This window comes from Pongo abelii, chromosome 20 (assembly GCF_028885655.2).
Source record: "Pongo abelii isolate AG06213 chromosome 20, NHGRI_mPonAbe1-v2.0_pri, whole genome shotgun sequence".
NCBI classification, from domain to species: Eukaryota; Metazoa; Chordata; class Mammalia; order Primates; family Hominidae; genus Pongo; species Pongo abelii.
This window is the reverse complement of record NC_072005.2, coordinates 43,103,479-43,117,602: the sequence shown is the minus strand read 5'-3', so window position 1 is coordinate 43,117,602 and position 14,124 is coordinate 43,103,479. Positions and strand designations below refer to the sequence as shown.

General features: G+C 39.8%; 2 protein-coding genes across 5 annotated transcripts in view; one reads left to right on the top strand and one right to left on the bottom strand.

Annotated features, from left to right (window-relative positions):
* ZNF571 (zinc finger protein 571) overlaps nucleotides 1-14,124 on the top strand; it is a gene marked incomplete at its 5' end in the record, with an annotated part of 29,122 nt that overhangs the window by 1,397 nt on the left and 13,601 nt on the right. The window contains 3 exon segments of the mRNA NM_001133238.1: nucleotides 1,885-1,927; nucleotides 6,690-6,777; nucleotides 9,042-9,168. Of these exon segments, the coding sequence (NP_001126710.1) occupies nucleotides 6,769-6,777; nucleotides 9,042-9,168 (136 nt within the window).
* Nucleotides 6,084-14,124, bottom strand: part of LOC103888596 (uncharacterized) — a 36,109-nt gene continuing 28,068 nt past the window's right edge. For 2 of the 4 annotated variants that reach the window (XR_010138609.1, XM_063720063.1), the window contains 3 exons: nucleotides 13,647-13,704; nucleotides 8,291-8,368; nucleotides 6,084-8,110 (listed from right to left, as the gene is read on the bottom strand). The gene's annotated coding sequence lies outside the window, so the exon portion shown is untranslated. The remainder of the gene's footprint in view (nucleotides 8,111-8,290; nucleotides 8,369-13,646; nucleotides 13,705-14,124) is intronic. The other 2 variants (XM_063720062.1, XM_063720064.1) reach the window with 2 other exon arrangements.

Below are 14,124 nucleotides of genomic sequence, written 5' to 3'. Positions count from 1 at the left end.
TTTAAAATTTTAACTTTATTGTGGATGTTTTCAAGCAGGATAAAGAATAATACGAACCCCAACATGTTCAACACCTAGCTGTAATTAAAAACATTTGTAAATACCTTTGTATCAGTCCTTCCCCCTTTTTTCCTATAGTATTTCAAAATTGTGTTTTATCCTCCTATACGCATATATTACCAAAAAGGACATTATATTTTAAAGTAACCACGATGCTGTTATACCAACATAAAAAAAATAAGTTTAAAACAATAAATTTGTTTCTTATATTGGTGTAACAGTGTAGTGGTTATTTCATAATCTTGTATAACCCCATATTCAAATTTTCCCAGTTATTTCAAAGACATATTTTTACAATAGGTGTGTTCACATCTGGATCCAGATAGAGTCCACAAATTGCATTTGGTGGCCAGACCTGTTAAACTTACTTAATACATGACAGTTTCCCTCCTGCGTTTTGTTTTGGTTTGTGTTAATTGGTGCTGTTGATTTGTAGAAAAACTAGATCGTCTGTCCCGTAGAATATTCTGTATACTGCTTTTAGCTAATTGCTTCTTTGTACTGTCTTATAATTTATAATTTGTTGTCCGTTCCTTCATATTTCTGTAAACAGGCAGTTAGATCTAGAGGCTTGATGGAATTTGGATCAGATTTTCCCTAAATCACCTTTAGTTCATAGTTGGTGCTGTGTACTTCCTATTACATCACATCATGAGGCCCTTACAGTCTGGTGTCCCACTTTCAGTGATGTCATATTGGTGTGTTTAAATGCTGTCCATTTAATCCTTTCCTTTTTTTCACCTAAAGCATGCATTCTCAGGGTGGAGGATATCACCTTCCAAGTGGGTGAAACTTGGTTTTTGAGAAGGAAGAGGACAAAAACTCATAGGTATTACAATGATCTGTGGTCCTCCAAAGGACCACAGTACATAAACATATATACAGCATATCTATGGTAATAAAATTTTATGAGAGTGGTGGCTATTAGAGAAAAGGATCTAAAAAGATTCCTAGGGATATGACCAGGAAAAATTTTAGAAGGGTTAAGAAGCACTGACCTAAAGGTTATAACGTCCACTTACGATTGATACCAAGATCCATTCTTTTTTTTTTTTTTCCTCACTCTGTCGCCCAGGCTGGAGTGCAGTGGTGCGATCTCGGCTCACTGCAGCGTCCACCTCCCGGGTTCAAAAGGTTCTTCTGCCTCAACCTCCCGAGTAGCTGGGATTAGAGGCATGTGCCACCACACGTGGCTAATTTTTGTATTTTTAGTAGAGACAGGGTTTCACCATGTTGCCCAGGCTGGTCTGCAACTCCTGACCTCAAGTAATCCACCCACCTCAGCTTCTCAAAGTTCTGGGATTACAGGTGTGAGGCACCGCGCCCGGCCCATTATTTCATTAACGGTTATATATGGTGATTTTAAAAAAATTCTCTCAATTTCTTCTGTATTCATTAGTTATAGTTCTTCTATATATAAGAACTTTTTTTCATCAAGTATTTGGTTATCTTAAAATACAGCTCATGGCCGCACGCGGTGGCTCACGCCTGTAATCCGAACACTTTGGGAGGCCAAGGCAGGCGAATCACCTGAGGTCGGGAGTTCGAGGCCAGCCTGACCAACATGGAGAAACCCCGTCTCTACTAAAAATACAGAATTAGCCGGGCATGGTGGCACATGCCTGTAATCCCAGCTACTCGGGAGGCTGAGGCAGGAGAATCATTTGTACCCGGGAGGCAGAGGTTGTGGTGAGCCGAGATTGCGCCATTGCACTCCAGCCTGGGCAACAAGAGTGAAACTCAATCTCAAGATAAATAAATAAATACAGTTCATATGGAAAGGCAGAATAATTGATTTGATTCTTTCCCTTTATATATTTTCAGAGAAATGAGTTGGTGCCCTACAACCTTCTAAGGAGTCCCAAAAGTGAGTGTTTGTTTTGAATACCATATGTTTCAAACTATTGTGATCATTATTCTTTTTTATATCAAACTGCTCTTTTTTAAGCCAGTGGTAGTCCTTTCCAGGCAGTTCTGTGTCTTTTTGTCATGATTCTAGTAGAGTTGATAGCTTATTTGCTTTCTGGCAGAACAAATGATCCCAAGATCAACGTCTACATTTCCTGTGCCAGGCCTGAAATGAGCCATTTCTCTAAGGAGTTCTGATTCCTCTTGTGGTATATAGTGTACAGTGACCACTGTCTGGGCATTACAGTTTCTCATTGTCATAAGGCTGTCATTTATTCTAGGCCATTTCAGGGAACAAAGCTAATAACTTGTTTTTAAAGTATAAATCATGAATCATGAATTTATAATAATAGTTCAGACAAATTACAGAGTATTTTCTTGTTTGATTTTATATTTGTATCTCTGTTTTATGCTAACAATCTTGGTTGCTAGAACATTAATATAATTTATGTTCTTTATTCTAAAATATAATTGAAAACAACAGTAACTGTCACTACTGTTAAGATAGAGAATGCATTTTAGATTTCTTTTGGTTTTTATGTTTTGCTATATTTAAGGTTCATGGATTACATTTGGTTATGCCTCTTTAGTCTCTTAATTAAAAATCAGTACTCACATAGCATTGGTTTTTTAAAATTTTTATTTTGATATAATATTACACTTACAGAGAAGTTGCAAAAATAATAAAAAAAACTCTCCTATGCCCTTACATATTTACCAGTTTTTAACATTTTGCTTTTTTGTTTGCTAATTCTCTCTCTATATATAGTTCTGAACTACTTGATAGTAATTTTCAGACATCATTTTCCTTTATCTATAATTAGTGTATTTTCTGAGCACAGGGGACTATAACTATAGTTCATTTATTAAAATGAAGAAATGTAGCAGAGATGTAATAATTGTCTAATCCAGAGTTCATAGAAAAATTTCACCAATTGTTACAATTTTGTCCTTATAGCTTTTTTTTTTTTCTTCTTTTTTTTGAAACAGAGTCTCACTCTGTCCCCCAGGCTGGAGTTCGGTGGCGAGATCTTGGCTCACTGCAAGCTCCGCCTCCTGGGTTCATGCCATTCTCCTGCCTCAGCCTCTCAAGTAGCTGGGACTACAGGTGCCCACCACCACGCCCAGCTAATGTTTTGTATTTTTTTTTTTTTTTTTTTTTAGTAGAGACAGTGTTTCACTGTGTTAGCCAGGATGGTCTTGATTTCCTGACCTCGTGATCCGCCCGCCTTGGCCTCCCAAAGTGCTGGGATTACAGGCATGAGCCACCGCACCCAGCTCTTTATAGTCTTTTTTGCCCCTTATCTGGCGTCCAATCCAAAATCATAGCTAGGATCAAACATTTCATTTAATTAAAACATCTCTTTAGTCTCTTTTAATCGAAAACAATTCGTGGACTTTTCTTTGATCCTTTGTGATCCTGACTTTTTTGGAAACTACAGGCCAGTTATTTTGTAGATTGTGTTTGATGTTTCCTCATGATTCAATTCAAATGTGCTTTTTTTTTTTTTTTTTTTTTTTTTTTTTTGAGATGGAGTCTTGCTCTGTTGCCCAGGCTGGAGTGCAGTGGCGCGATCTTGGCTCACTGTAACCTCCGACTCCTGGGTTCAAGCAATTCTTTGCCTCAGCCTCCCAAGTAGCTGGGATTACAGGTGCCCGCCACCACGCCTGGCTAATTTTTGCGTTTTTTTGCAGGAATACTGCTTCAGTTCATTGGCCAGCACCGTCAGTTAGTTGCTTTTTGTATTATGTCCAGATCTGATAGCTGTATCTTCAAGGAACTTAGTCCAATAGGATCTTAATGATATTGGATTCAGAAATCTTCTCTATTTAGTTTCCATTTGAATTTCTCATTTAAATGAGGATGAACATATTTTAAATGTTGAACGGCCATTGACTTTTCTTTTTTATGAATTGTCTGTTGTCCATTTAAAATAATGATTTTTTTGTCTTTTGATTGTTTTCTCTCGATTTTTAAAATACAGCTCTTTGGATTTTAGGACTCTCTTTTTTATATAAGTTGTGCATATTTTCTCCCATTTTGTCATTTGTCTGTGTTTGTATTCTTTTAGGCAATTTTTAAATGTAGGAACATTTATTCATATGATTGTGAGATACAGAATTTTCCCCTCTGAAGTTAAGAAGGACACAGTCTGTTTTACCTTCTAGCATTTTCATGATTTTTTTTTTTTTTTTGAGATGGAGTTTTGCTCTTGTCGCCCAGGCTGAAGTGCAGTGGCATGATCTCGGCTCACTGCAACCTCCGCCTACTGGGTTCAAACGATTCTCCTGCCTTAGCCTCCCAGGTAGCTGGGACCACAAGCACCCACCACCACACCCAGCTAATTTTTGTATTTTTAGTAGAGATAGGGTTTTACCACATTGGCCAGGCTGACCACGAACTGCTGACCTCAGGTGATCCACCTGCCTCAGCCTCCCAAAGTGCTGTGGGATTACAGGCATGAGCCACCACTCCCTGCCAATTTCATTTTTTAATATTTAGATATCTTATATATTTGGAGTTAATTTTGGTATGTGTTATAAAATGGGGTTCCAATGTTACCTTTCTCCAATAACATTTACTGAATAATCCACCTTTCCCCAGAGATCAGAGATTCTATTCAGTTACATTAATCTTTTCTTTCTATTCATATGCAGTATCCAACTTTTTAAAAATAAAATTTCAACTTTTATTTTAGATTCAGGGGGTACATGTGCAGGTTTGTTACATGGTGTATTGTGTGATGCCGAGGTTTGGGGTATGATCCAGTCACCCAGGTAGTAAGCAGGATACCTGATAGGTAGGTAGGTTTCCTCCTTTGCCCTCCTCCTTCTCTCCCTGCTCTAGTAGTTGCCAGTGTCCATGTTCTCATCTTTATGTTCATGTGTACCCAGTGCTTAGCTTCCAGTTATAAAGGACAACATGTGGTATTTGGTTTTGTTTCTGTGTTAATTCACTTAGGATAATGGCCTCTAGCCACATCTGTGTTGCTTCAGAGGATATGATTTTGTTCCTTTTTACAGTATCCAACATTTTAATGATAGGAGTGGTATTTTGAAATCTCTGCTCTCTTTATTATCAGGCATTTTTTTCCAATTCTTGCTTTTTAATTTTCTTGCTTGTTGAATTTAAATTGAATGTATCTGCTTTCATACTTGTACTTTTATTGGGGTCATATTTAATTTGTATATCATATGTCAAATATCCTATTAACTTGCAGAGATTAACATCTTTATATAATTTTATATATATTATAAATTTATAATTTATATTAAATATTTATATTATATCTATATTTACATTATATTATACATATAATATATAATATATAATTTATATTATAAATCCATGGGATCTTTTTTTTTTTTTGAGATGGAGTCTCGCTCTGCCACCCAGGCTGGAGTGCAGTGGCGCGATCTTGGCTCACTGCAACCTCCACCTCCCGCATACAAGTGATTCTCCTGCCTTAGCCTCCCGAGTAGCTGGGACTACAGGCATGCGCCACCATGCCTGGCTAATTTTTGTATTTTTAGTAACCATGTTGGCCAGGCTGGTCTTGAACTCCTGACCTCAAGTGATCTGCCTGCCTCGGCCTCCCTGGGATTACAGGTGTGAGCCACCGCGTGCAGCCAACCCATGTATTCTTAATGAAGATGATATTGCCTCAAAGGAGGTGAAAATTGGTTAGCGGGGAGGACAAAATCTTAGTACAATGGCTTGTGGTACTTCAGAGCTCAACTATACCCAACAAAATCTTATTTAAATTATTTACCTGCTCTCTTACTGGGTTTTCTTGGTATCACACAAGCAACATTGATGTTAAGTTCATGGAGTATACATGTATGCAAGATCAATGCTACCAAAATAAAAAAAGGATCAGTGCTACAAAATATGGCAAGTAGGTGGCTGTAGTTGGAGAACTTGCTCAATCTTGAAGTCATATTGCAAGAGGGGGCGTGTTGTGCGCACATTGGCTGTCATGTGGATGTCGTTCCTATTTCACCCTCAGTGCTTTTGTGTGTGCCATGGCTTGGAGAATTAGGTTACAGTTAAAATAGTTTGTTTTGTTATTCTACAAAAGTTATTCAACCTGTGAAATAAAAAAACAAATCCAGACTTTGGTAAGGAATGACTTTATTCACAGGAACATTGCAGTAAGGGAAGAGGTGTTGTAATTGGGAGAATACTCCAACCGTAAGATCTGCAAGCATAGCAAAGGTCAGGCATAAAGGAATTTTCTTTTATAGGGAAGAGTAAACAGGCAAGAAAGAACTAGATTCAGGGGAGTGGGATGAGACTGTTTTGGATCTGTTGACCCTGATATGGCTGTCAAAATGTCTGTGAGTCTAGCTGATGTTCATGATGTCTGAAAGGAGGCCACATTTTGGTCTCTGAAGCCTCTTCCTAAGATTGGGAGCAAAGTACCTCACTTAGTGTTTGGGTCCAGGGGGATGGTGGGGGGCTCCCTGGGCATGCCCCCGTTCTACTGTGGAGCAGGAGATGCCATGGGAAAGTAATAGCACCTAGGGTCCTGTTCAACATGGACATTAAGGAAAGGTCTACCTGAACCCCTTCTGCAGTAGCTGGCTTCCACTGGGTTTGTGGAAGAACTGAGATTTTTTCCAAATTCCCAAAAGAGGAGAAGTAAAGGTAGTTCTAAGTGGCTTATTTTGTGGGCTGTGAGCCAAGTCTAATCTTGTGGCTTTTTTTCCTTGTCCAGCACTTGGCTTCTCTGGACTTTGCACACCGCCAGAAGAAGAACCCAGAAAATTGATCAGTTCTGACAGTTCTAAAAAACCATGCCCCATGTGAGTTGCTGTTTCTTTCCTTCTTGAAGTACAATCATTTTGTTGTGTAATGTGAACACCAGATTTATTTATCCCAGAATTTCCTGTCTTGTTTGGTCCCTTAAGGGAACTGCTACCAAACGTCTCCCATTCTAGCGAGTAATAGTAGCAAAGAGCCCAGTTCTTCTCAATGCTTTTCCCCTCTCCAAACAGTTTTCAGATATTCATTCAGCAGATAATTCTACATTGTCCACAGGCATAGTCTTCTGCCCAGAGCTCTGAGGGAACAGAAATACCTCCTTTTAAGATTGGTACACATTAGTACCACGGTTTGGTGAGGTAGAGATGAGTGTTTAAATGTGACACATGACAAAATTTCATCTTCTCTACAAACCTGGGTTTTCCATTTGAAAGTGACAGCATTTTTTTGTTGGATGTTCCTAGTCTCAGTGTGTGGCAAGATTTTCTGTGAAAGTTTGAAAATTGGTTGAGAATGGGGTTCTATGAGGGAAGGGCTCTTGTTCCTGATATAGTTTCCTGTTGCTGCTGTTACTAATAACCACTAATTTAGTGGCTTAAATCAATATAATTATGATTTATACTTCTGCTGGTCAGAAGTCTGAAATCAGTCTGCAAGGGCTAATATCATAGTATTAGCAGAGCCATGTTCCTTCTGGAGGTTCTAGAGGACTGGAGAATCTGTTTCCTTGTCCTTTTCTGGTTCTAAAGGCTGTCCACAGTCCCTGGGGTGTGGCTTCCATCCATTTTCAAAGCCAGCAATCACATTTTGACTTTTGCTTTCATCATCACATTTCCTTCTTTTACTCACCTGCCTCCCTCTATCACTTACAAATACATTGGGCCCAACCAGATAATCCAGGATAACCCCCTCTCAAGATCCTTAATTTAATTGCACTTCTAAAGTCCCCTTTGCCATGTAAGGTAAGGTATACATAGGTTTTGTAATGAAATTCGGGTCCAGACCAGTTGTCACTTGAAAGCTCAAGAGATGAGCATTGGTGAAAGGATGGTTAGCTTTATTCAGGAATCCAACCACCCAGGGGAGGCAGTGAACTAGTGTTCAAAGACCACCGAGTTCTGTCTCCATATCAGGGGTTTTTAAGGGAAATTAGAAAAAATGATGATCAAAACATTCTTGTGAAATGTGCAGTCTCAGGTCATTGCTTTGTTGGTCATTGCTTTCTTGGTCAGTGTTTTGTGGCCTTCTGTAGGTGCCGTCAGCCTATTCTTATCAGGCTGGTCAGCCCATTCCCAGAGTTGTTAGTCTGCGTATTTTAATTCTCTTATCTCTGTTGAAGGTCCTGTTTTCCTGAGACTGTTCTTACTGAATAATCTACAAAGTCAAGCAAAGTAATAATTATATTTAAGCAAGCAAGCTTTTCTTTAACATTGAGTCAGTACCGTTACTGTTTCAGGGATTAGGTTGTGGACATGTCTGGGGGGCCTTTATTCTGCCTTCTACAACCCTCTTGCCCAGGAACCAATGAGAGAAGATGATCATAGTCAAGTTCACCTTGGGATTTCCCGGAATGTACCAGTTCAGAGTGATGTCTCTGTGTGCCTGGACTGGCATCTGGTACCTTGCTATAGCCTAGGAACATGGAAAATAGGAGCAAATAAAACATGCCAGATGCATACTCTCAAGAATTATAGAGTCTAAGAGCTCAAAGACATTAGAGAATTTGTCTAATTCAAATACTCTCAAATAAGCAGATCATTTTGTATGTAAAATGGAAATATGTCCATTTTATTCTGTGACATAATATTATAACGATGAATCTGGGTCTTCAAAAAATTCTTAGGTTATATTCAAATTTTATTTTCTAACCTAGAGATTTGGTAAACATTGTTTGGAAAAAATTCATCTTTTTAAAAGTCTTTTTCTTTAAAGGCAGAAGGGAGAGCAAGAACTTGTATTAATTGAGAGTATATTAGTTATTGAGGATTTGAAAGCCTAATCTGCTGTGCAATTAAAACCCGTTGTGAAAAAAACGCTTGCAGTATTTTATTTAATCAAGAAACTACACACATCTGGCTTTTTAAATTCTCAGACCTTTCTGGATAATGGAATTGTTCTATTGTACAGAGGAAGTTTTATCTGTGCCAGTAGGAATGATAGAGAATCATGTTAATACTACGGTTTAGGCAATCAATTTCCTGTTGTTTTGTGTTACTTGCTTCCTTCAATTACCTCCTCCATTTTCTTCTCATTTCACTTCAGAATCATTCCTGTATTTTCACAAGTAATGGATTTGTTGTTTCAGTTGTTGGTGACTTTCAGGGATGTGGCCATTGACTTCACTCAGGAGGAATGGGAATGCCTGGACCCTGCTCAGAGGGACTTGTACAGGGATGTGATGTTGGAGAACTACAGCAACCTGATCTCATTGGGTAAGATCATCCTACATAATATTCAGAATTTGTTCCCCATTTCTGCCTCATTCATTGTGAATTTCTGATCTCCATTCCCTAAGGAAGGGCTTACGTTTGAGTAGAAGTAGAAATGGACAGCTCCACTGTGTACCTTTTTATCTCTTATCCTTTAGACTGTCACATCTTTCTGTCACTTCCTGTCAGTGTCTCCCTTCTTTGATGGCCAATGGACTAGATTTGAATCTGGGAATCCCCTAGCATGACCATGTACCATTTCCTTTCTTTTAAGCTGGATGTGCAGTCCCTAAGCCAAATGTACTTTCCTTATTGGAGCAAGGAAAGGAGCCCTGGATGCTGATGAGAACCATGACATGAAGACAGAGCTCAGGTGAATAAAGGCTGGTCACAGTGTCAGCTATTGCTAATAATACAGCTGATCTGTAGGTGGCAGCACTTTGAGGTGTTTGCCTGAAGCTTTCTTCAAAGGCCTGTGGAAAGAAGGCTTGAGACGTAGGGAGAGCAGGAAGGTTATGTCTATGAGTTCCCAGTGGAACCTCCCTCCCAACTCCCATTTGCCACTCTTCTGTTTTACATTCCCTTTTTGTTTTAATAAGGGAGCTACCTTGGGTCTGGTCTCTTTTGGGGACAATGCTTTTATCTATTTTTTGAATTACATTTTTTCCTGGTTGCTCTTTTATAGTTAAACTTGGATAAGTATCTCTAGCCAGCACATACCTACTGAGAGCTTGCTATGTTCATAGGTTAGGAGGACCAGGAATGATAGCTCAGGGGAGGTAACATTTGAATTAAGACCTGAATAAAGTTGGCTGTAAATCAGGGAAAGGTGTGTTCAGGCAGAGGGAAGAGAAGATCCTGAGAGAAACTGCTTCACTTGTTTGAGAATCAGCAAGAAGGCCAGTGTGGCTACTGAAAGTGGAAATTTGAGGTGAGGTTAGAGAAATAGGCAGAGATCAAATCATGTAGGACCTTGGTGGTCGTTGCAAGCAGTGAGATTTTATTCTAAGTCTGATAGGGAGCCCCTGGCTGACTTTTTGCAGACAAGTAAAGGATCTTTGTTTAGAGGTCACTGAGTGCTATGTGAACAGTGAGGATAAAAATGAAAGCAGGAAGACTAATGAGAGGACTAGTTCAGAAGTTCACACTAGAGATAATAGTGGCTTGGAATTGGGTTTAATATGTGGAGGTGATGAGAACAGGCTATATTTTGAAGGTAGAATTAATACCTTCATAATGGAGGCATCAGGGCAATAGAGGCATCAGGGTTTGGAAGGCTGGAGAAGGAAGTCAAGAGTTATGTATTTGATATGCTCATTAGATATCTGCGTGGTGAAGTTAGATAAGCATTTGGAAGCCTGTGGGTGGAGGGGATAGTCAGGACTGAAGAGATAAATATGGGATTAATCTCTGTACCGAGGAACTGAATGAGATTATGGAGCGAATTGGTTTAGATGGAAGGCAAGGTACAGTTCAAGGACTGAACCATGGGGTGTTCCAACATTCAGTCAGGAAAACAATCTAGCAAAGGAAATTGAGGACTAACCTGAGTAACCTGTGACCTAGGAAGAGGGAATGCAGTGTATTGGAAGCCAACTGACAAAAGGAGGAAGCAGTTAACTGAGAGAGATAATGCTAGGAGTTTAAGTAAGAGGAAGGCTGAAAATTGGCTATTGGATTTGGCAGGATGAAGGGTGTTGGTGACCCTGACAAGGTGGGTTTGGCAATGAGAGGAACAAAAACCTCATTGTAGAGTATTTAAAAGAGAGTGAGAAAGAAGTAAGTCAATAAAGAGAGTGAGACAGTGAATTAACTCACCAGGCACTGTTGAAGGCCCATTTGAGGAACCCTCAAAGTTACAAATAGAGTTTACAGTATTTTAGAAGGTTTTAAGAACACTAATAATTAGGGGAAAGAAGTGTGATTACAGTTTATATATGCAGTATTATTTCAACTACATAAAAATCCGTGGAACAAATTTAGGAAGGAAATATGGCAAAATGTTAATTATGGTGGTAGGAGAGAAAGAAAAGCAAAAGGTATAGACAGGAAGCATGCATACCTCTTGAGAAGTTTTGCCACTCTCCTGATTCTCCTGGTTCACCCTGCAGCTCCTGTCCACTGCAGGGTGAACCACAGAATCAGGAGAGGTTTTTGTTTTTTGGTTTTTTTCAAAGGAGAATCTTTAAAATGGTGGTAGGCTGGGCACAATGGCTCAAGCCTGTAATCCCAGCACGTTGGGAGGCTGAGGTGGGTGAATTGCTTGAGCCCAGGAATTCAGGACCAGCCTGGGCAACATAGCAAAACCCCATCTCTACTTAAAATAAAAATTAGCAGGGCATTGTCACATGCCTGTGGTCCTAGCTACTTGGGAGACTGAGTTGGGAGGATCATTTGAGCCCCGAGGTCGAGGTTGCAGTGAACCATGATCACGCCACTGCATTTCAGCCTGGGCGACAGAGCAAGACCATGTCTCCAAAAAAAAAAAAAAAAAGAAAGAAAGAAAGAAATGGAGATAAAATGCTGGAGGGGTGGTATAAAGGTAAATGATCTGGTAACTTAAGTGGTGGTGGTCAAAAAGGAGGGTTGCTTGAAAGTGCTTTAAGAGGTGTTGCTGTTACTGGTAACATCCTTTGACATTATGTATTATTATGTTAGTACAAGTTGTGCTAATCATTGTTGAAAAGAGACTAATCTATTATGGATTTGGCAACTGGGGGTAGGAAACATGATGTTTGGGAATGAAATGATTAGAATATAAATAAGTGGTCCTATTATTGTAGGAATAGTGAAAGATGTGAATAAATTTTAGCTTGTCTTTTTCCCAAGGAAGTCTCATGTTTTAAGGCTTCAGTGTTCTTTGGTGATGGATTTTAAGAATAGGCATATTTCAAAAATTTTAATTGAAGTAAATAGTGCTAGAATTATTGAAAAAAATTATGTGGATGTTTCTAGTTTTGGTATTTAAACATAGATGCTGGTCACTTTTCAAAGTGTTACAGTGGAACTAATTCAAGTGTAATAGGTGTCTTAGTTCATACTGTGTTACGATAAAGGAGGCTGGGTAATTTATACAGACAAGAGGTTTATTTGGCTCGTGGTTCTGCAGGTTGTACAAGAAGCATGGCACCTATGCCTGTTTGGCTTCTGGTGAAGACCTCAGGCTGCTTCCATTCATGATGGAAGGTGAAGGGGAGCCAGTGTGTGCAGAGATCACATGGTGAGAGAGGGGAAAGGTGACAGGCTTTTTTAAAAACCAGCTCCCTTGAGAACTAGTAGAGCGAGATCTCAGTCACCCTTGAGGGAGGGCATTAATCTGTTCTCAGGGACCAGCCCCCATGACCCAAGCACCTCCCACGAAACCCCATCTCCCAAGACGCCATACTAGGGACTAAATTTCAACATGAGACTTGGTGGGTACAAACCACATCCAAACCATAGCAGATGGTATTTCATGTTGTATATCCATCAATGTAGTTATTGTCATGGCATGCCTGATAAATCAAGAAAATGTTGTGGAAAGAAAGTCAAGCTAACACCTACAAATACAAAGTGGATTTTGGCTCAGGTTGAGTGTATAACCTGAAAATATGGGAATCAGTGAATAAATCCTGTAATGGTGAAGACTGCAGCTACTGATAGAACATGTTAGAAATGTGCTATAGCATAGTATATATCATGAGGGTTGATGTCTGCTGATGAGTTAGAACAGTTCCTGTTAGGCCACCAACTGTCAGCAGGAAAATAAAGCCTAAACCTCATAATATAGCTGGAGATCATTTAGTATTACCTCCATGTAGGGTTGCTAGTCAGTTAAATACTTTAACTTCTGTTGGAATAGCAATAATTATAGTAGCTAGTGTAAAATACATTCAGGTATCAATGTCTATCCGTGCTGTAAATATAGTCTCATATGATAAAGCTTATGAGCTAAATTGATATTATGGGTCATATTATTTCTATATAATCAAATGGTTCTTTTTTTTCCAGAATAATAGGTAGCAATATGTGAGATTATTCCAAAACCTGGTAAAATAAGAATGTACACTTTTGGATAGACAAAAATATCAGAATAAATGTTGGTCTAAAATTGGATCTCCTCCTCCAGCTGGATCAAAAAAAGTGTATTAAGGTTATGGTCTGTCAGTAGTATGGTGATGCTGGTTGCTAGTACTGGGAGAGAGAGTAATAAAAGCACAGCTGCAATTAATAGTGGTGTCTGGTATTAGATATGGCTGGTGGCTTTATAATTGCAATAAAATTAAAATTAGTAGCTCTGAAAATTGATGAAACACCTGCAAAATGTAATGAGAAAATGGTAAGATCTTCAGAGGCTTCTGCATGTACTAGATCAGGCCATCTTGAGTTATTTTATATGGTGAAAGGTAGGGGTCCAGTTTCATTCTTCTGCATATGGCTAGCCAGTTATCCCAGCACCATTTATTGAATAGGGAATCCTTTCCCCATTGGTTAAGGCTCACCTGTTTTCCAATGTCACAGTACTGCTGCTTCCTGTAGAAGGGGCCTTCTCCACAGGGCCTGTGTGAATGAATGGGTGTTGTGCTGGTGTCAGCTGGTTGGTGGTCTGACCTCAGGCCCTGGGGGAAATGGTCAGGCGCCAGCAGAGTTGGAATGGGGCAAGTAGTTCCCCAGTTCCCAGGCCCCTAGCTGGCCCACTGGACAGCCTGTGTGAGACGTGAAGGGGCTGGACTGCAGTCGGGCTAGCCCAGAGTTCAGGTGCTGGCTATGATGTGGGGAGGCGGGACAGGTTGGTTTCCAGGTCACTGGTCAAACTCTCATGCAGGGTCCTACAGAACACTTAGGTGGTGGGAGCCCAAGGGAATATCAAGGTATGTGGGGTTTGGATTTTCAGAAGGGCTCTGGGCTGCAGGTGAAATGTTCAGGTGGGGGCGGGGCGGCTGTGCTGTGGGCCTTTCACTGGAGAGAGAGGACTCCTGC